The sequence below is a fragment of the Eschrichtius robustus genome, chromosome 2 (genome assembly GCF_028021215.1).
Source record: "Eschrichtius robustus isolate mEscRob2 chromosome 2, mEscRob2.pri, whole genome shotgun sequence".
NCBI classification, from domain to species: domain Eukaryota; kingdom Metazoa; phylum Chordata; class Mammalia; order Artiodactyla; family Eschrichtiidae; genus Eschrichtius; species Eschrichtius robustus.
The window spans coordinates 118296456-118319258 of NC_090825.1; the positions used below are offsets into that span (position 1 = coordinate 118296456).

Genomic DNA, 22803 nt, shown 5'->3' on the forward strand with positions numbered 1-22803 from the left:
CACTGAGCTTTTACAGCACAAAGAAACGCCAGACTGAGACAAACTCTCTTCCAAGCTGCACTAAACTCAGGCCTCTATACCACTGGATTCTGGGCTCCTTTTCCGAATACAGAGGGCTCCACGCAGACATACTGGCATCCAGAAACACAACAGGAGATAGGCCAGTGTCTAAACATCAGCAGGACAAGAATGGCGACTCGGGAGAGGGGCGGGGACTACAGAGGATTCATCCTGCTCTCCATCCTCCTGGGGACCCAGAGGGAAGTTTCGGCAAGACATATTCTCTACTGCATTCCGGAGGAGACAGACACAGGGTCTTTTGTGGGTAATATCGCCAAGGATCTGGGGTTGGAGCCCTGGGAACTGGAGGAGCGCGGAGTCCGCATCGTCTCCAGAGGTAGGACGCAGCTCTTTGCTCTGAATCCGCGAAGCGGCAGCTTAGTCACCGCAGGCAGGATAGACCGGGAGGAGCTCTGCGCGCAGAGCGTGCGGTGTCTGGTGAACTTTAACATCCTGATGGAAGATAAAATGAATCTTTACCCTATAGAAGTGGAAATAATGGATGTTAATGACAACGCTCCTAAATTCCTGACGGAAGAAATGAATGTGAAAATAATGGAGACTACAGCTCCTGGGGTGCGATTTCCGTTAAATGAGGCTAGGGATCCGGATGTGGGCACGAACTCTCTCCAGAGCTACAATCTCAACCCCAATCGCTACTTCTCCCTGGTTGTGCAAACTGGAGAGGATGGAACTAAATATCCAGAATTAGTGCTGGAGCGGGTGCTGGACCGGGAGGAAGTGACAGCTCACCACCTCCTCCTCACAGCCTCTGACGGCGGTGATCCACCCCGATCCGGAACCGCCCGCGTCCAAGTAACAGTGGTGGACGTGAATGATCATGCGCCAGTCTTCTCTTTGCCCCAGTACCAAATAACTGTCCCTGAGAACGTGCCAGTGGGCACAAGACTACTCACGGTAAATGCTATCGACCTGGATGAGGGAGTCAATGGGGAAGTGACGTACTCTTTTAGGAAAATAACTCCAAAAATTCTACAGATATTCCAGCTGAACTCCCACACAGGAGAATTATCAACTTTAGATGGCCTAGATTATGAAGATTCTGGCTACTATGAAATGGAAGTTCAAGCTCAGGATGGTCCTGGTAGAATGACAAGGGCTAAAGTACTGATCACAATTTTAGATGTGAATGACAATGCCCCGGAAATGACTGTAACATCTGTAAGCAGCTCAGTCCCTGAAGACACTCCTCCTGGAACAGTAATTGCTCTTTTCTACCTTCAAGACCGAGATTCTGGGAAAAATGGCCAGGTGACCTGCACTATTTCAGAAAATCTGCCTTTTAAATTAGAAAGATCAATAGACAATTATTATAGATTGGTGACAGCAAAAAACCTAGACCGGGAAAAATTCTCTGTATATAACATCACACTGAAAGCCACAGATGGTGGAAGCCCGCCCTTGTCCACAGAAACTCACATCTCCATGAATGTGGCAGACACCAACGACAACCCACCTGCCTTCTCCCACTCCTCTTACTCCATCTTTGTGCCTGAGAACAACCCCAGAGGCACCTCCATCTTCTCTGTGACTGCACGTGACCCTGACAGCAATGAAAACGCCCGTGTCACATACTCCGTATCTGAAGATACTCTGCAGGGGCCATCTGTATCCTCCTATGTTTCCATCAACTCCAATACTGGTGTCCTATATGCATTGCACTCCTTCGACTATGAACAGTTTCATGACCTGCAATTGAGAGTGACTGCAAGTGACAGCGGGGACCCACCACTCAGCAGCAATGTGTCTCTGAGCATATTCGTGCTGGACCAGAATGACAACACACCTGAGATTCTGTACCCTGCCCTCCCCACCGACGGTTCCACCGGTGTGGAGCTGGCACCTCGCTCTGCAGAGCCCGGATACCTGGTGACCAAGGTGGTGGCTGTGGACAGAGACTCGGGCCAGAACGCCTGGCTGTCCTACCGCCTGCTCAAGGCCAGCGAGCCGGGACTCTTCGCGGTGGGGCTGCACACGGGCGAGGTGCGCACAGCGCGGGCCCTGCTGGACAGAGACGCGCTCAAGCAGAGCCTGGTGGTGGCGGTCCAGGACCACGGCCAGCCCCCTCTCTCTGCCACTGTCACACTCACGGTGGCTGTGGCTGACAGCATCCCAGATGTGCTGGCCGACCTGGGTAGTCTCGAGCGCTCCGCCGACTCTGGCGACTCCGGCCTCACGCTGTACCTGGTGATGGCTGTGGCTGTGGTGTCCTGCGTCTTTCTTGCCTTTGTCGTCGTTCTACTGGCCCTCAGACTGCAGCGCTGGCACACGTCGCAATTGCTCCAGGCTTCAGGAGGCGGGTTGGAGGGAGTGCCTGCCTCTCACTTTGTGGGCGTGGACGGGGTGCGGGCTTTCCTGCAGACCTATTCCCACGAGGTCTCGCTCACCGCGGACTCGCGGAGGAGCCACGTGATCTTCCCGCAGCCCAACTACGCGGACACGCTCGTCAGCCAGGAGAGCTGTGAGAATAAGGATCCCTTGTTAACATCCATAGATTTTCATGAATGTAAGGATAAAACCCAAAGTATTCAGGTGAGTTCAGTCATTCATTTGTCTTTATATTCTTCGAAGAACTATATTTTGTGTAAATTTCTTTATTTTACGAAATAAGTGATTTGAAGATGGATTTTAAAAAAAACCCTTTCAAGTGGTAAAGCAAGATTAATCGTTTATTTCAGAGGTGATTCTTTAACATGGAACGCTTATTGACATAGGTTTTGGCATCATATTTATAGTGAAAACATATCGACAAGATTGTGAATAAGTGGATAATCGCATTTTTATACCTTCTACTTATGTTCCACATGGTGTTCTTACTTCATGTATTTTATAAATGAGAATGAATTGTTAAGTCTTTCTCATTGCATGAGGTTCGTAAGAAAGTACACCTCCGTTTTCTCAGGACTCTCTTTAGATCAGATCTATAAAAGGCTCTTGAAAACTTTTTCAGTCTGAAGACTTTTTTTCTGTGCCTTGCTTCTGCTTCCATGTAACTCCCCTTGGTGGCCTTGAAAACTTCCGTGGCTTTTGACCTATTTAAACCATAATTGTCTGTTAAAGTCAGGTCCTGGTAGAAGGTTAGATTGATGCCCAAAGAATGAAATGTGTGTGTGTCAGGCTTCACTGAGATCTTTATCAATGACAGACATGGAGTCTGATACCACACTAAAGGTCATTGTCCAAAACCAATAAAATGTGACATCAAACTGCCATTCAAGTGTTATAAGTAACATTTGTGAAATAGGCCATTGCATGTTGTTACCCCAAATTCTAATGTGCTGTGTTAGTGACTCAGTCATTCAAAGTGTGTATGTGGGCTCTATAAGTGAGAGATTTGGGATGCTGGCTTTATGAAACAACCATCTCATACACTCAAGTCCTAGACCAGTAGTGAATTTTACTTATTGGGTCTGCTGAAAAATTCAGTTAAAAGTAATCTAAAAAAAAAAAAAAAGTAATCTAGTCTGCAATTAACTACTTCTATACTTGTTATATAACATTTTAGTATAACTCAATACATCAGTTGATTAGTATCAGGAAGTAGTTGATGACAAGGTAATCTTGTTTACTGGGACCTTTTGAGTATTAGGTAAGAGCACATTTTTTCTAGCATAATGTTGTGTTAGGTGGTGTTTTGCATATAAAGGTCTGTGCAGTCCTGTAGGAGTATATTTCATACATTCTGCAGTGTTCAGATGTACGATCACTTGGGGGAGAGGATAATGTTACTGACACTCTATGAGGCAGAAATGTGGCTATCAGGTATTTTGAAAAAGAACCCCCCAACCAAATTTATTAGATCATTAAAAATATTTTTAAACAAAGGGGAGAAATCGTCACTAAATTCAGTGAGCTATTGCAAATAAACTTTCTAGGGACTATTTCCTTCAGCTGTCATTACGGGATGTGATAAGTACAGAAGTGGGAACAAGTGCCTCAGTACATAGACCATGCTTAGTGAGTTTGTGTTGCAAAGCAAAATATATTATTCCCCTGGTGGTTTTGAAGATTCATGTTGCATTTTGTACCCAGGAAAATAATCGTGCAATGGGAAGGAGAGGGATAGGCTCTTTTCTAAAAGGCTGCATCATTTCTTTAAGTGAGATATTGGAAGTTAAAATCAAGTAATGTTACTATAAAGAAATCACTGAAACTATTTTGGAAGAAGAGAGGTAGGTATAAATTGTGCCCTTTTAAAAGACAATTTCAGCATTACTGTTGCTCTCTGGAAAAACTGAAATGAATTAGGTACTAAAAAGGTAAGGAAAAATAAGGGAAAAGGCGACGAGGAAAAAAAAGATAAAACTTTATCCAATATATTGATAATTAATAAGTATTCACAATTACTATGCTCTGAGATCGTTTAGGCCAAGTCTGTGTTATAGTTATCATTCTATTACTAGTGCGGATTTGAAAGTCGGGGAATAATTATGTCAGTATATAGATGTTTATATATCAAACCTACCTGATTTACCTAAAAACCTGGAAAGTTGGGATAATGACGTTTCTAACAGTACAAATTAAACGTTATTAAATATACAGACATCTAAAAAAGGTTTTCCAGCTGGGCACACGGTTATAATTATTTTAGCTGTTTAAACTTAAGCAGCGGGGGCTGCAGTTTCCTAGTGCGGACTCTGGGCGCCGCTGTTGGCCAAAGTGGAGAGCTTGGTGCTGGCGACCTCCTCGCGCAGACGCAGCGCACTTTCCCATCTCAGGCTCGCTAGCCTTTCCACCGCTTCCTCCTCTGGAGAAGAAGAAACCCTGCCTGACCCCCCACGCCGGAATAAAGCCGTTCGGAGCTCCGGACAACTGCAGCACAGAGATTGTTTGTAATCCGGCGTCTCCAAGCCGGTGAGCAAACTGAGGGGAGCAAGAGGGATGGGGAGCGGAGCTGGGGAGAGGGGCTGGGCTGAGAGGCGGCCAGTGCTCTTTCCGTTCCTGCTGTCTTTGTTCTGCCTGGCGCTCTCTGAGCAGATCCGCTACAGGATTCCCGAGGAGATGCCAGAGGGCTCGGTGGTGGGGAACCTCGCCAAGGACCTGAGACTCAGTGTCCACGAGTTACCGACTCGAAAACTGCGGGTCAGTTCGGAGAAGCCTTACTTCACTGTGAGCGCAGAGAGCGGGGAGTTACTTGTTAGCAGCAGGCTAGACCGGGAGCAGATATGCGGGAAGAAGCCAGCTTGTGCTCTAGAATTTGAGGCTGTTGCTGAAAATCCATTGAACTTTTATCATGTGATTGTGGAGATCGAGGATGTTAATGACCACACACCAAAATTCACGCAAAATTCCTTTGAGCTGCAAATAAGTGAGTCCACAAAGCCTGGGGCACGATTTATTTTAGGATCTGCCCATGATGCAGATATTGGTACCAACTCACTACAGAATTACCAGCTCAGTCCTGATGATCATTTCTCACTTGTGATTAAAGAGAAATTAGATGGCAGTAAATACCCTGAGCTGGTACTGAAGACACCTTTTGACAGGGAAGAGCAGACATCCTACCACTTGACCTTGATGGCCTTGGATTTCGGGGATCCACCCCTAAGCAGTACTGCACAGATACAAGTCCTAGTGACTGATGCCAACGATAACCCTCCAGTATTCAGCCAAGAACTATACAGGGTGGAGCTTCCAGAAAACGTGCTCCCAGGCACCACTGTGCTTCGAGTGATGGCCACCGACCAAGATGAGGGTGTCAATGCCGAGATCACCTTCTCTTTCACTGAAGCAGGCCAGATTACCCAGTTTGACCTGAATTCTAATACTGGGGAAATTACTATTCTAAATGCGTTAGATTTTGAGGAAGTCAAAGAATATTCCATAGTTTTGGAAGCAAAGGATGGTGGAGGAATGATTGCCCAGTGTACCGTGGAGATAGAAGTCCTAGACATAAATGACAATGTCCCAGAAGTGATATTCCAGTCTCTACCAGATCTTATTAGGGAGGACACCAAGTTGGGAACACACATTGCTTTGCTCAAAATCCGTGACAAGGATTCCGGACACAATGGAGAAGTTATTTGTAAATTAGAAGGCGATGTTCCATTTAAAATACTCACTACTTCAAGAAACACGTATAAATTACTGACAGATGGAGTTCTAGACCGCGAGCAGACCCCTGAGTATAACATCACCATCACAGCCACTGACAGAGGCAAGCCGCCCTTCTCCTCCAGCTCAAGCATCACCCTGCACATCGGTGATGTAAACGACAACATGCCAGTTTTCGAACGGGCTTCCTACGTGGTCCACGTAGCAGAGAACAACCCTCCTGGCACCTCCATCACTCAAGTTCGTGCGCTGGACCCTGACCTGGGACCCAACGGCCACGTCTCCTACTCCATCCTGGCCAGCGACCTGGAGCCGCGCGCGCTGTCGTCCTACGTGTCCGTGAGCGCGCAGAGCGGCGTGGTGTTCGCGCAGCGCGCCTTCGACCACGAGCAGCTGCGCGCCTTCGAGCTGACGCTGCAGGCCCGCGACCACGGCTCGCCCGCGCTCAGCGCCAACGTGAGCCTGCGCGTGCTGGTGGGCGACCGCAACGACAACGCGCCCAGGGTGCTGTACCCGGCGCTGGGGCCCGACGGCTCGGCGCTCTTCGACACGGTGCCGCGCGCCGCGCAGCCCGGCTACCTGGTCACCAAGGTGGTGGCGGTGGACGCCGACTCTGGACACAACGCCTGGCTGTCCTACCACGTGCTGCAGGCCAGCGAGCCCGGCCTCTTCAGCGTGGGGCTGCGCACGGGCGAGGTGCGCACGGCGCGGGTCCTGGGCGACAGGGACGCGGCCCGCCAGCGCCTGCTGGTTGCTGTGCGCGATGGGGGACAGCCGCCCCTCTCGGCCACCGCCACGCTGCTCCTGGTTTTCGCGGACAGCCTGCAGGAGGCGCTGCCGGACCTCAGTGACCACTCTGAGCCCACTGACCCCCAGGCTGAGCTGCAGTTTTACCTGGTGGTGGCCTTGGCCTTGATCTCGGTGCTCTTCCTCCTGGCAGTGATTCTGGCGGTCGCCCTGCACCTTCGACGCTCCTCCAGCCCCACTGCCTGGGGCTGCTTTCAGCCTGGTGTCTGTGTCAGGTCTGGACCCGTGGTTCCCCCCAGCTACAGTGAAGGAACTTTACCTTATTCCTACAATCTGTGCGTTGCCCATACTGGAAAGACAGAGTTTAATTTTCTAAAATGTAATGAGCAGTTGAGTTCAGGACAGGACATACTTTGTGGTGATTCATCTGGGGCCTTATTTCCACTTTGTAATTCCAGTGAGTCAACCTCCCATCAGGTGAGTTTCCTGTAAGTATAACCTGCTTCTTATGGTCTAGACAGTTCTCCATATTCACAGGAAAATACAGGCGTATCTCTGTTTTATTTCGTTTTGCTTTATTGCGCTTCACAGATACTGAGTCTTTGTTTTTTGGTTGTTGTTGTTGTTTTGCACGTTGAAGGTTTGTGGCAAGCCTGGGTCAAGCAACTCTATTGAAACCATTTGTCCAACAGCATTTGCTTACTTCATGTCTTTGTGTCACAATTTGTGTCACAATATTTTAAATCTTAAAATATTTCAAACTTTTTCATTATAGTTGTCATGGCGATCTATAATCATTGATCTATTTTTTAAATTTATTTATTATTTATTTTTGGCTGTGTTGGGTCTTCGTTTCTGTGTGAGGGCTTTCTCTAGTTGCGGCAAGCAGGGTCCACTCTTTTTTGGGGGGGGCGGGGCCGCTATTCATCGCGATGCGCGGGCCTCTCTTGTTGTGGAGCACAGGCTCCAGACGCGCAGGTTCAGTAGTTGTGGCTCACGGGCCTAGTTGCTCCGCGGCATGTGGGATCTTCCCAGACCAGGGCTCGAACCCGTGTCCCCTGCATTGGCAGGCAGATTCTCAACCACTGCGCCACCAGGGAAGCCCATCAGTGATCTTTGATATGACTATTGCAAAAAGATTATGTTCGACTCACTGAAGGCTTCAATGATGGTTAGCATTTTTTAGCAATAAAGTATTTTAAATTAAGGCATGTACATTTTTTTAGATATAATGCTATTGCACACTTAAAACATAACTTTTATATGCACTGGGAAACCAAAAAATTTCTGTGACCCGCTTTATTGTGCTATTCCCTTTATTGTAGTGGTCTGGAACCAAACTCAAAATATTACCAATGTATGCCTATATACAATTTTTCGATCCAAACATTGTCTTAAGAGTGTAGTAGCCAGTCAAAAAGCTGTCATACCATTCTTCCAGGGAGGTTGAATTCGGAGCAATTATGTGTCTTTTAGTGGTGTCTTACCAGGCTCAGATTTACAAAGCAGTGAAGTTGTGGTTTTATCTACAAGGGAAACATTAGGCAATGTTATAGGGTCTCCCGTAAAGCTACTGAGACTTTTCCCTAAATTTTTCTTCCACAGCTTAATATATGGTGATTTTTTTTCAGCTTGGACATACTGTAAATGTAAAAGTAGGCAGTCATATAAATAAATCTTTAAAGAAAAAATATAAGCTAAAATTAGGTATTTTTCTTAATTGATTTAACTATTATGGTTTCCATACTAATCTGATATTTTGTTTTCTATATTTACTTCTCTTTTGTTTCAAAAACTCCTAGAATACCGTCTCTTAACCTGTATTTTTATGTAGATGGGCCTACTGTAATTGTATTCATTGTACTGTGTGTGTGTGTGTGTGTGTGTGTGTAAAATCATTTTATTTATCAGTAGATTCACTATGTTCACCAGAAGATAAAAGCATATTCTCCTTACTTGCAGCATAGGTTTTTCAGGATTAATCTGTATTGATGCTCATTCTATAGGCTTCCTCTATCAAAGAAAACACAATGTTTTGGCCTCTATTATTCCTCTCACACACACTTCTCCTATGTAATTTTTTAAATGTCTTCTTTTTTGCAGCCCTAAACTAATATAGCTAGAGGTCGTCTAGTCATTCTACTATCTCTAGGAGAAAAATAGCATGTTGAATTCTTCAAATTTTAGACAAGACTGACAGTCTCATGTGCATACAAGTACATACACAAGATGATAATACATTGTATCAGGCCTTTGCTAGATTTCCCTTAGCAACTGCTTCAGTTAATGGCCACTGTACAAACTGCTGAAGAAAAGAGACATTTATTCTTGCACTGGCACTTTTTGACTCCTTAGTGATAATTTTGTGGTTCTTTTGATCAAAGTTCTAGTTAAGGTAAAGTTACCTTTAGATTATATGTATACCTTTAAAAGTTAACTAAGTCAGCTTTAAAATGTAATCATCTCTCATTGGCAGAAGAATAGGATGGAAATTTGCTTTTCATTGTATATTCATTTGTATCTTTCAAGTATTTTCTATTCAAATAGAAAATATATAAAATTTAAATAATCTCTGATAAAACTTGAAAGTAAAAGCACATATCCTAGTAAAACATCACAATATTAATTTGAAAACATTATTAATGTGTAATTAAAATGCCATTTTAAAAAGAATATTAAAAGGCAACAACTCTACAGAAAGCTTACTATAAATATTAATTGGTTTAAACCAAATAAAACAACTTCTGGGTCAGTCATCTCCAATAGGTGTATTTTAGTCTAAAAATGAATTAATTTCCAGTGATAACTGTAGTTCTTATTTGATAATAGATATTGAAGATATTAACAATAAATCTTAGAGCATAATAAGAAATAAAATTTTATTTTTAAAAGAGTAAATATATTCCAGAAATTTGAGTAATTTAATATGACACTAACCCCAAAATCTGATCATTTAATAATACTTTGTAAGACTTTAACCCTACTTCATCCCACACTTCTTGGCAATTACTTTTAAAATATGAATTCAGAGATAAATTATTCCAAACTATAAAAAGCAAGTAGTAATTTTTCCCTAAGTAATGTAGCATGCAATATTACAAATCTAAGTGAGTGCAGTAACTGCCTAGGACTCTAAGCGCCGCTGTTCACCTACTTGGAGATAAATGTAACCAAAAACCATCCGGATACTCTGGGCTCCCACCTCACAAAGACCCGCAGATCTCACAAACCAACTGCAGGACTGCAGCAAAATTCCGCCCCTAAATTTGGGAAACTCCAGCTTTCCATAAGATGATCTGCAAAGCTGCAGCAACAAGGTAAAGAAGACATATATGCCCAGTGAAGATTCTGAGTGGATTCCTTAGTGAAAGAATAATGGCCACTCCAAAGAATTACCGAGGACGCGGCGAGCTGGTACTGCTGTGCGCGCTCCTGGGCACGCTGGGGGAGATCGGGAGAGGACAGATCCGCTACTCCGTGCCTGAGGAGAGCGACAAAGGATCCTTCGTGGGGAACATCTCCAAGGACCTGGGGCTGGAGTCACAAGAGCTGGCGCAGCACGGAGTCCACATCGTCTCCAGAGGTAGGACGCAGCTCTTTGCTTTGAACCCGCGAAGCGGCAGCTTAGTCACCGCGGGCAGGATAGACCGGGAGGAGCTCTGCGCTCAGAGCGCGCGGTGTCTTGTAAATATTAACATCCTGGTTGAGGATAAAGGGAAACTTTGGGGAATAGAAATAGAAATCACTGATATCAACGATAATAACCCGAAATTCCAGGTCGAAAATCTGGAAGTAAAAATTAACGAAATTGCTTTGCCCGGAACACGTTATCCACTCCCAGAGGCTGTTGACCCCGATGTGGGCTTGAATTCCCTGCAGAGCTATCAACTCAGCCCCAATCACCATTTCTCCCTGGACGTGCAAACTGGGGACGACGGAACTATAAGCCCAGAGCTGGTGCTGGAGCGCGCCCTGGACCGCGAGGAGGACGCTGCTCACCATCTGGTCCTCGTCGCCTCCGATGGCGGCGAACCGCGTCGCTCCAGCACAGTGCACATCCGAGTGACAGTGTTGGATACAAACGACAATGCCCCGGTTTTTGCTCAACCGGTTTACCGAGTGAAAGTCCCAGAGAACGTGCCCCCGGGCACCCGGCTGCTTACTGTAAGCGCTAGCGACCCGGATGAGGGAACCAACGGAGAAGTGGCTTATAAATTCTGGAAAATTAGTGAAAAACAATCTCCGTTATTCCAGCTTAATGGAAATACTGGCGAAATATCAACAGCAAAGAGTTTAGATTATGAAGAATGTGCATTTTATGACATGGAAATACAGGCTGAAGATGTGGGGGCACTTCTGGGACGGACCAAAGTGCTCATTTCAGTGGAAGATGTCAATGATAATAGACCCGAAGTGACCATTACATCTTTGTTTAGCCCAGTCTTGGAAAATACTCTTCCTGGGACAGTAATTGCCTTCTTGAGTGTGCATGACCGAGACTCTGGGAAGAATGGTCAAGTTGTCTGTTACACACGTGATAACTTACCTTTTCAATTAGAAAAATCAATAGATAATTATTATAGATTGGTGATATGGGAATATTTGGACCGAGAAAAGATCTCTGTGTATAATATAACAGTGATGGCCTCAGATCTAGGAACCCCACCTCTATCTACTGAAATTCATATTGCCCTGCACGTGGCAGACACCAACGACAATCCACCCATTTTCCCTCATGCCTCCTACTCAGCCTATATCCCTGAGAACAACCCCAGAGGTGCCTCCATCTTCTCTGTGACTGCCCATGACCCTGACAGTGGCAACAATGCCCAGGTCACTTACTCTCTGACCAACGACACCATCATGGCGGTACCTCTCTCGTCTTATGTCTCCATCAACTCTGACACTGGCGTCCTATATGCGCTGTGCTCCTTTGACTATGAGCAGATCCAAGACTTGCAGCTACTGGTGACAGCCAGTGACAGTGGGGACCCTCCACTCAGCAGCAATGTGTCACTGAGCCTGTTCATCCTGGACCAGAACGACAATGTGCCAGAGATCCTGTACCCCATGCTTCCCACCGATGGCTCTATGGGCGTGGAGCTGGCACCCCGCTCTGCAGAGCCCGGATACCTGGTGACCAAGGTGGTGGCAGTGGACAGAGACTCGGGCCAGAACGCCTGGCTGTCCTACCGCCTGCTCAAGGCTAGCGAGCCAGGACTCTTCGCGGTGGGGCTGCACACAGGCGAGGTGCGCACAGCGAGGGCCCTGCTGGACAGAGACACGCTCAAGCAGAGCCTGGTGGTGGTGGTCCAGGACCATGGGCAGCCCCCTCTCTCTGCCACCGTCACACTCACCGTGGCAGTGGCCAGCAGCATCCCAGAAGTCCTTGCCGACCTGGGTAGCATCAGGACCCCCACCAACTCTGATGATTCAGACCTCACACTATACTTGGTGGTGGCAGTGGCCGTTGTTTCCTGCGTCTTCCTCGCCTTTGTCATTGCGCTGCTGGCTCTCAGACTGTGGCGGTGGCACAAGTCGAGTCTTCTCCAGGCTTCGGGCGTCGGGTTGGCAGGCCTGCCAGCCTCAGGCTTTGTGGGCATGGAGGGAGTACAGGCTTTCTTGAAGACCTATTCCCACGAGGTCTCCCTTACCTCTGATTCGCGGGGGAGTCACGTGATCTTCCCGCAGCCCAACTACGCGGACACGCTCATCAGCCAAGAGAGCTGTGAGAAAAAGGATTCCTTTTTAACATCCAGAGATTTTCATGAATGTGGGGATGAAGCTGCTTCTGTTCAGGTGAGTTCAGTTCTTTGTTTACGTTTATTTCTTAGAGGAATTATATTTTTTATAAATTTAAGTTGTGTTTTGAAACATGCATTGTGAAGAAAGTTTAAAAATAATTTTTTTTGTATAATAACACCAGGAAGGCCATTAGATTCCACTGGTGCTTTATGGTGGAGATAGGAATGTACGACCTAGAAGGACCAAAGTGGTCTTTATTATTCATAATATTATTAATACCTCCCATTTGTTGACCAAGAGGCACTTTATTTATTTATTTATTTATTTTTGGCTGTATTGGGTCTTTGCTGCTGCTCGCGGGCTTTCTCTAGTTGCGGCGAGCGGGGGCTACTCTTCGTTGCAGTGCGCGGGCTTCTTATTGCGGTGGCTTCTCGTTGCGGAGCACAGGCTCTAGGCACGGGGGCTGCAGTAGTTGTGGCACCGGACTCAGTAGTTGTGGCGCACGGGCTTAGATGCTCTGCAGCATGTGGGATCTTCCTGGACCAGGGCTCGAGCCCGTGTCCCCTGCATTGGCAGGCGGATTCTTAACCACTGCGCCACCAGGGAAGTCCCTTAAAAATAATTTTTAAGGTGTACCATAAAGTTTTGGGTTTGTGTTAGTGATACCATAAAATTGAGTTCTAATCAACATAATTGTTTTATCTGCTTTCCAAAGGCTTAGACAAGATTGTTTAAATATGAACTCTTGACCTCTTAAAGCCTTCCATATTTTACCGCAATTATCACTTATTGACTTAAGAAATAGTTACCCAATCACATATGGTCAGTTCGTTTTATATATAGGAATATATGTGTGTGTGTGTGTGTGTGTGTGTATACACACATATATATGTATATATATAAATTAGAACTTACAAAACATTATTGAGGCTTCTAAACCCTTGTATTAGCTTAGTAAAAGTAAAATACATCTCAGAATTTTTAGGATTCTTAGGATCGCAAAGAATCCTAAGAATTTTTTGCTAAAACTAAAACTAGGATGTTGAAATTTTCTTCACTTTAAACCTCTTTTCTGAGCCCTGCATCTGGATCACTACAGTTCAAAGCTTTAATACTTCTTATATTTCAAAACAAACATATTTTAAAGGGTGGTGGTAGATGAGACTGGTCCCTAACGCACACACCACTGCTTTTGTGTGTCAGTGGTCACCCAGGACTCATACCAATGGAGACATAGAATCTAAAGCCTAAAATGGCCATTGTCCCCCGCCGCCATCAAACTTGCAATAACATGTCATTTTAAGTTGTTGAAAATGACTTTTGTAAAATACAGAAGAACACGTTTCATTAGAATTCCAATGAGCTGTTTTGATTGTACAGCCATGTGAAATGTGCTGTGTTCTCATGGTTAGAGTTCAAGAGTGTTGGTTTTAAGAACAGAAGTTAACATGTACACAAATTCTAAACAAGCCAATCAAAAATGATTCAATTAAAAATGATTAAAATTCAATTAAAAATGATTGCGTCTGGACTATATGACTTCCGTATCCCTTGTTATAGCATTTGAATAAAACTAACCTCTGATTTGTCATCAGATGAGAGTGGAAATCACAATGAATTATTCGTTAGTAATTAAAAGGACATTTCCCAGGGATTGTGCTATGTTCCCTCCCATTTTGCGTATACAGTGGGTAGGAGTTAACATCATATTTTCTGTAGTGTTTGGGTGTACAGTCACTTGAGGAGACAACTATTTTGTTGACACTTTGCAAATTTAAAAAGCGTGTGGAAAGTTGCCCCAATACTCTTGCTCAAAGCATTCACTAATTGCAAAAAATTTTTTTAACAAATGGAGTAAACTAATTAGAACAGGTGTCACTACATTCAGTGAATTTATGTAAATACATTTACCATGAGTTCAATTCCTCCCATTCTGAAGCCATTACTTTAGTATAGCATAAGTACATAGATAAGGAACTAATGCATTCTATTAGAATATCCCTTTGTGACTTTGTATTGAAGGATAGACTAACATTTCAATACATTTTAAGGATGAATTTATATGTGATATTGGGTATGACACAAGCCAGTTAATTTTGAGATATGAAGTAGGAGGTACAGTAAATAATATCCTGGATACATCATAGGGACAGTTTTTTTGAATGAATACTTCTTGAGATAGAAGAGTAAAAAGAAATTATTTTGTAAAGAGAGTGTTGAGATTATCAGAAGGAGATGTTTGAGGATTGGTACAAAATTACACAATTTTACAAAATAATTTTCAACAATATTGATTTCTCTAATATATGTGATATGAAATAGCATTAAGTATGTAGAAATGTTGGGAGTAAACATAGGAATCAGTGAAAGAAGCTTAAATATTTTTTATATATCATAGCTAATAAACAGAAATGATTCGTGAAATTAGCAGACAATAAACTCTCTGAGGGCAAGACCTGTGTCTTATTCTTTGTTATATGGCCACTGACAAGGACAGTACTTAGCACAAAGCAAAAGTTCAATGTATGTTTGTAGAATGGTGAAATAAATGGACCAATATATGTAAGTTTGTATACAGGCCCAACATGATATTTCTAATAATTTGGAAACAAGAGAAAAGATACCTTAAGGAAGTCTTGATAATTTAAGGTATTAAATATATTAACATAAAAATATGGCTTATTATATTAGGCACACGGTTATAATTATTTTAGCTGTTTAAACTTAAGCAGCGGGGGCTGCAGTTTCCTAGTGCGGACTCTGGGCGCCGCTGTTGGCCAAAGTGGAGAGCTTGGTGCTGGCGACCTCCTCGCGCAGACGCAGCGCACTTTCCCATCTCAGGCTCGCTAGCCTTTCCACCGCTTCCTCCTCTGGAGAAGAAGAAACCCTGCCTGACCCCCCACGCCGGAATAAAGCCGTTCGGAGCTCCGGACAACTGCAGCACAGAGATTGTTTGTAATCCGGCGTCTCCAAGCCGGTGAGCAAACTGAGGGGAGCAAGAGGGATGGGGAGCGGAGCTGGGGAGAGGGGCTGGGCTGAGAGGCGGCCAGTGCTCTTTCCGTTCCTGCTGTCTTTGTTCTGCCTGGCGCTCTCTGAGCAGATCCGCTACAGGATTCCCGAGGAGATGCCAGAGGGCTCGGTGGTGGGGAACCTCGCCAAGGACCTGAGACTCAGTGTCCACGAGTTACCGACTCGAAAACTGCGGGTCAGTTCGGAGAAGCCTTACTTCACTGTGAGCGCAGAGAGCGGGGAGTTACTTGTTAGCAGCAGGCTAGACCGGGAGCAGATATGCGGGAAGAAGCCAGCTTGTGCTCTAGAATTTGAGGCTGTTGCTGAAAATCCATTGAACTTTTATCATGTGATTGTGGAGATCGAGGATGTTAATGACCACACACCAAAATTCACGCAAAATTCCTCTGAGCTGCAAATAAGTGAGTCTACGCTGCCAGGCACGCGATTTATATTAGAAGTCGCGGAAGATGCAGATATTGGCTTGAACTCTCTGCAGACTTATAAACTCTCTCTTAGCCCTAGTTTCTCGTTGATCAATAAGGAGAAACAAGATGGTAGTAAATACCCGGAACTGGTATTGGAGAAACCCTTAGATCGGGAACAACAGGGTTATCATCGTTTAGTCTTGACGGCCTCAGACCGTGGAGATCCACCCCTAAACGGCACTACTGAGCTCCGGATCCAGGTCACTGATGCCAATGATAACCCCCCGGTATTTAGCCAGGACGTATATCGAGTCAGTCTTGGAGAAAACATGCCCCCAGGCACCACTGTGTTGCAGGTGTCAGCCACCGACCAGGACGAGGGCGTCAACTCAGAAATCACTTATTCCTTCTACAGGACCGGGCAAGTCTTCGGTCTGAATTCAAAGAATGGGGAAATTACAACTCTAAACACACTGGATTTTGAAGAAATCAAGGAATATTCTATCGTGGTGGAAGGGAGGGATGGCGGAGGACTGGTTGCACAATGTACAGTTGAAATTAACATTCAAGATGAAAATGACAACAGGCCAGATGTTACGTTCCATTCCCTAGTCGAAATGATTCTGGAAAACGCAGTGCCGGGAACGCTCATTGCTTTGATCAAAATACATGACAGAGATTCCGGGGAGAATGGGGAGGTTAATTGTCGATTAGAGGGTGAAGTACCTTTTCAGATAATCCCTTCGTCCAAACATTCATACAAGTTGGTAACAGACGGGACCCTGGACCGAGAACAGACACCGGAGTACAATGTCACCATCACAGCCACCGACAAGGGCAAGCCGCCCCTCTCCACCAGCACAAGTGTCACCTTGCATATTACTGACGTCAACGACAACGCTCCTGTTTTCCACCAGGCCTCCTACGTGGTCCACGTGGCCGAGAACAACCCGCCTGGAGCCTCCATCGCGCAAGTCAGCGCCTCCGACCCCGACCTAGGGCCCAACAGCCACGTCTCCTACTCCATCGTGGCCAGCGACTTGGAGCCGCGCACGCTGTCGTCCTACGTGTCCGTGAGCGCGCAGAGCGGCGTGGTGTTCGCGCAGCGCGCCTTCGACCACGAGCAGCTGCGCGCCTTCGAGCTGACGCTGCAGGCCCGCGACCACGGCTCGCCCGCGCTCAGCACCAACGTGAGCCTGCGCGTGCTGGTGGGCGACCGCAACGACAACGCGCCCAGGGTGCTGTACCCGGCGCTGGGGCCCGACGGCTCGGCGCTCTTCGACACGGTGCCGCGCGCCGCGCAGCCCGGCTACCTGGTCACCAAGGTGGTGGCGGTGGACGCCGACTCTGGACACAACGCCTGGCTGTCCTACCACGTGCTGCAGGCCAGCGAGCCCGGCCTCTTCAGCGTGGGGCTGCGCACGGGCGAGGTGCGCACGGCGCGGGCCCTGGGCGACAGGGACGCGGCCCGCCAGCGCCTGCTGGTTGCTGTGCGCGATGGGGGACAGCCGCCCCTCTCGGCCACCGCCACGCTGCTCCTGGTTTTCGCGGACAGCCTGCAAGAGGCGCTGCCGGACCTCAGTGACCGCCCCGCGCCCTCTGACCCCCAGGCTGAGCTGCAGTTTTACCTGGTGGTAGCCTTGGCCTTGGTCTCGGTGCTCTTCCTCCTGGCAGTGATTCTGGCGGTCGCCCTACACCTTCGACGCTCCTCCAGCCCTGCTGCCTGGGGCTGCTTTCAGCCTGGTGTCTGTGTCAAGTCTGGACCCGTGGTTCCCCCTAACTACAGTGAAGGAACTTTACCTTATTCCTACAATCTGTGCGTTGCCCATACTGGAAAGACAGAGTTTAATTTTCTAAAATGTAATGAGCAGTTGAGTTCAGGACAAGACATACTTTGTGGTGATTCATCTGGGACCTTATTTCCACTTTGTAATTCCAGTGAGTCAACTTCCCATCCTGAAACTCTAATGGCGGTGAGTTCCATTTAAGTGTCTACTCCTTTTCATCATCTTCACAATTTTGTTTATTCATATGAAAATATATTATATTTTTAATCTAGTGAGTTGTCTTAGGAATATTATAGCTCATCAGAAAGCTGTATATCCAATCTTCATGGGGAATGGTGACTTGGGTAAGCATGTGACGTAAAATAGAGTTATGTTACTCAGTTCGAATTTACAAAGAAGAGAGAGTATGCTCTTTGCTTTGCCGCAAAAGTCTTTTGCCGATTTCTTATCTTTTTTCTAAGCTAATGAAATTTACCCATTGATTTTTCTCATTCTTTATTTAACATATTTAAATGTTTATTATATATAAGTAAACATCAGATTTAAAGTAGGCAATCAATTCATTCTTTAAAGCAAAAAAAGTACTACTAGGTATCTTCTTTCACTGATTTCATTGGTACAGTTTCCATCCCTTTCTTATATTTATTCCTCATGTCTAGTTCCTTAAATCTACGTATTTGTGAGTCTTTGAAGTCCTTAAAATTTTAAGAAAAAATACTGTGTGATGTGTGTGTGTGAGAGAGTGACTCAGTGAATTCATCAGAAAGTCGAAGTCATTATCTAAGTTCCTTCAAGTTTTCTTGAATACAGAATTCTCTTCTTCTTTATAGTTAACATAAGGAGATACTTGGTAAAAGAAAAGGAAATGCTGTTGCCTCCATAACGTGCTCTCATTCCCAACCTATATGTTTTGAAGAAGAAAGGGGGGAAGGTCACTGGATTTGTTTTATTCCTTGGAGCCCTAAACATTAGTGACTGGAGGTTTTCTCATCCTTCTTCTATCTGTAGGAGGGAAGGAGAATTCTGAATTTTCCATTTTAAAGGCAAAACCTACTAATTTCAAGCACATACAAAGATCCCGTTACATAAGTATCAGTCTTTTTGCTAGGAACTGCTTCAGTAAATAGTTTCTTTACAAATTGCTGGAAGAAATTTCTTATTGTGGTACTTACTTTTTACTTTTTGTGGTAATAATTCATTCTAAATCTTGTGTTCTTTTCCCCAAATTATTACATAAGTTTAGATGACCTTTATAATAGGAGGCTTAAAATTAGGTTAAAATTGCATAATTTCTTGATGGAAGAATTGAAATGGAAACTTACTTTTCAATGTATGTTCATCTGAATCTTCCAGATGCCATAAGCTGTGCATGCACTATGAATTCACACAGAAAACTAAATATTAAAAAATTTTAATAGCATAAAAGTTTAACAATCATAACTATGTAAAATTTAAAAACCCAATCCATTTAAAGTTTAGCAATATTAGGTGATAAAATCTAGTACCATTGCCTAATTAAATTTTTGTAAAGAAAATCTTAAGGAGACCTTACTCCAGGAATTTCACTATGAAAATGAATTAGCCTTATAAAATAGCTTCAAGGTGAATAATCCATATATTCATTCAATATGATTATGTACTATACATATATAAGCATACATATAAAATTAAGAAAAATATGAATGTATTTCCAAAGAGGATTGCACATTCTAATTACTTCAGAAAATAAATAATGACCTATAGAAAGTATTTGAAACATTATAAAAAAGGAAATTTGAATAATTTACATATCTAGAGAGAGAGAACAAAATTCTAGCAAAAATGAGAGTTAAGTTTGTTTGATACCAAAGTGACATTTAATAGAATTTCATTCCACTTCATTTCCAACTAAAATATCCACAAATGGTAATTGCATTTGAAATATGAATGCACGACACAATTAGAGAAATCTAAAATCATAATCGTTAGAGAGTAGTGTTTTCTTTTTCAGTCATCTATAACAGAAGTATTGCATATCTCAATACTTGAGTGGGTGGGTGTAGTAACGGCTTAGGACTCTGAGCGCCGCTGTTCACCAACTCTAAGAAAAGCTCAATCAGCGCTCCGTCTCGATATTAGGATCTGCAACTGCACAAAGCCGCTCGGATCCCACAAACCGACTCCGGGGCTGCAACATAACTCAGCCTCTTTTAGCCTGGGGCACTACGGGTTTCTCCTGAGAAAAAAGATCACCATAATCTGCAGGAGGAAAACAGAGCCTAAGGAATCAGCGATCACAGAAATTATTCCGAAAAAAAATCTTTAGTGAAGCAACAATGGCCGCTCCAACGAATCGCCTGCACCACAGAAGACTGGTCCTGTTGTGCCTTTTCCTGGGGAGGCTGTGGGAGACCGGGGCTAGCCAGATCCGCTACTCGGTACCTGAAGAGACAGAAGAAGGCTATATCGTGGGGAATATCTCCAAGGATCTGGGGCTGGAGCTCCGCGAGCTGGCGGAGCGGGGAGTCCGCATCGTCTCCAGAGGTAGGACGCAGCTCTTTGCTCTGAACCCGCGAAGCGGCAGCTTGGTCACCGCGGGCAGGATAGACCGGGAGGAGCTCTGTGCTCAGAGCGCGCGGTGTCTGGTGAACTTTAAAGTCCTGGTTGAAGACAGGGTGCAGCTTCACGGAATAGAAATAGAAGTAACTGATATCAACGATAATAATCCGAAATTCCAGGTCGAAAATCTAGAAGTAAAAATTAACGAAATTGCTTTGCCCGGAACACGTTATCCACTCCCAGACGCTGTTGACCCCGATGTGGGCTTGAATTCCCTGCAGAGCTATCAGCTCAGCCCCAATCACCACTTCTCCCTGGACGTGCAAACTGGGGACGACGGAACTATAAGCCCAGAGCTGGTGCTGGAGCGCGCCCTGGACCGCGAGGAGGACGCTGCTCACCATCTGGTCCTCGTCGCCTCCGATGGCGGCGAACCGCGTCGCTCCAGCACAGTGCACATCCGAGTGACAGTGTTGGATACAAACGACAATGCCCCGGTTTTTGCTCAACCGGTTTACCGAGTGAAAGTCCCAGAGAACGTGCCCCCGGGCACCCGGCTGCTTACTGTAAGCGCTAGCGACCCGGATGAGGGAACCAACGGAGAAGTGGCTTATAAATTCTGGAAAATTAGTGAAAAACAATCTCCGTTATTCCAGCTTAATGGAAATACTGGCGAAATATCAACAGCAAAGAGTTTAGATTATGAAGAATGTGCATTTTATGACATGGAAATACAGGCTGAAGATGGTGGGGCATTGAAAGATCGGACCAAAGTGCTCATTTCAGTGGAAGATGTCAATGACAATAGACCTGAAGTGACCATTACATCTTTGTTTAGTCCAGTGAGGGAAGATGCTCCTCAAGGAACAGTAATTGTTCTTTTCAATGCACATGACCGAGACTCTGGGAAGAATGGCCAAGTTGTCTGTTCCATCAAGGAGATTCTACCTTTTCAATTAGAAAAGTCAGTAGAAGATTATTATAGATTGTTGACAGTCCAAAATCTTGACCGAGAAAAAACCTCTGAATATAACATCACAGTGACCGCAACAGACAGAGGAACACCATCCCTGTCCATGGAAATTGACATCACCCTGCACGTGGTCGACGTCAACGACAATCCACCCTCCTTCTCTCAAACCTCCTACTCAGTCTATCTCCCTGAGAACAACCTTAGAAGCACCTCCATCTTCTCGGTGACAGCCCACGACCCCGACAGCAATGAGAACGCTCGGGTTGTTTACTCCTTAGTCGAAGACACCATCCAAGGGGCGCCTCTCTCCTCCTATGTCTCCATCAACTCCAACACTGGTGTGCTATACGCGCTGCACTCCTTCGACTATGAGCAATTTCGCGATCTTCAAATGCAGGTGAGGGCAAGCGACAGCGGGGACCCACCTCTCAGCAGCAACGTGTCACTGAGCTTGTTCGTGCTGGACCAGAACGACAACATGCCAGAAATCCTGTACCCCATGCTTCCCACCGATGGCTCCACGGGTGTGGAGCTGGCACCACGCTCCGCAGAGCCCGGATACCTGGTTACCAAGGTGGTGGCAGTGGACAGAGACTCGGGCCAGAACGCCTGGCTGTCCTACCGCCTGCTCAAGGCCAGCGAGCCAAGTCTCTTCGCGGTGGGGCTGCACACGGGCGAGGTGCGCACAGCGCGGGCCCTGCTGGACAGAGACGCGCTCAAGCAGAGCCTGGTGGTGGCGGTCCAGGACCACGGGCAGCCCCCTCTCTCTGCCACTGTTTCGCTCACCGTGGCCGTGGCTGACAGCATCCCCGACATCCTCGCTGAACTAGGCAGCCTTGAGTCTCCCGCCAGCCCTGACGACTCAGGCCTCACACTGTACCTGGTGGTGGCGGTGGCCGCGGTCTCCTGCGTCTTCCTCGCGTTTGTCATTGTGCTGCTGGCGCTCAGGCTGAGGCGCTGGCACACGTCGCATCTGCTCCAGGCTTCAGGAGGCGGGTTAGCGGGTGTGCCCACGTCTCACTTCGTGGGCGTGGACGGGGTGCGGGCTTTCCTGCAGACCTATTCCCACGAGGCCTGGCTCACCGCTGACTCGCGGCAGAGTCACGTGATCTTCCCGCAGCCCAACTACGCGGACACGCTTGTCAGCCAGGAGAGCTGTGAGAAAAGCGAGCCTTTGTGCGCTTCAGATGATTCCAGGTTTCCTATAGAAGACACCCCTTTGGTTCCAGTGAGTTCAATTTTTCCTTTACTTTAAAAAAAAAATTGGTTTTCTATTTAAGTATTGGCACTTTAGGATAAGTTGATATTAACATATTTCTCACTGTAAATATTTCTCACTGTTAACAATTTCTCGTTTAAATTTTCACTGGGCCTAATTTTTGCTCTAACATCTATAGGAGGCATTTTTTGGTTACATCGTTGATATAATTTTTGCTTTCTC

General features: G+C 45.7%; 1 protein-coding gene across 11 annotated transcripts in view; it reads left to right on the forward strand.

The window, feature by feature from the left end:
* LOC137759615 (protocadherin gamma-C4) overlaps window positions 1-22803 on the forward strand; it is a 166431-nt gene that overhangs the window by 42576 nt on the left and 101052 nt on the right. Inside the window, exon 1 of one of the 11 annotated variants that reach the window (XM_068536051.1) lies at window positions 28-2613. The exons of 6 other annotated variants lie outside the window; for them this stretch is intronic. In XM_068536051.1, the coding sequence (XP_068392152.1) occupies window positions 190-2613 (2424 nt within the window). In that variant the 5' untranslated portion in view covers window positions 28-189. Of the gene's footprint in view, window positions 1-27; window positions 2614-4788; window positions 7360-10002; window positions 12682-15457; window positions 18038-19986; window positions 22591-22803 lie in introns of those variants that run through there. 4 more of the 11 variants (XM_068536060.1, XM_068536054.1, XM_068536059.1 and 1 more) reach the window with 4 other exon arrangements.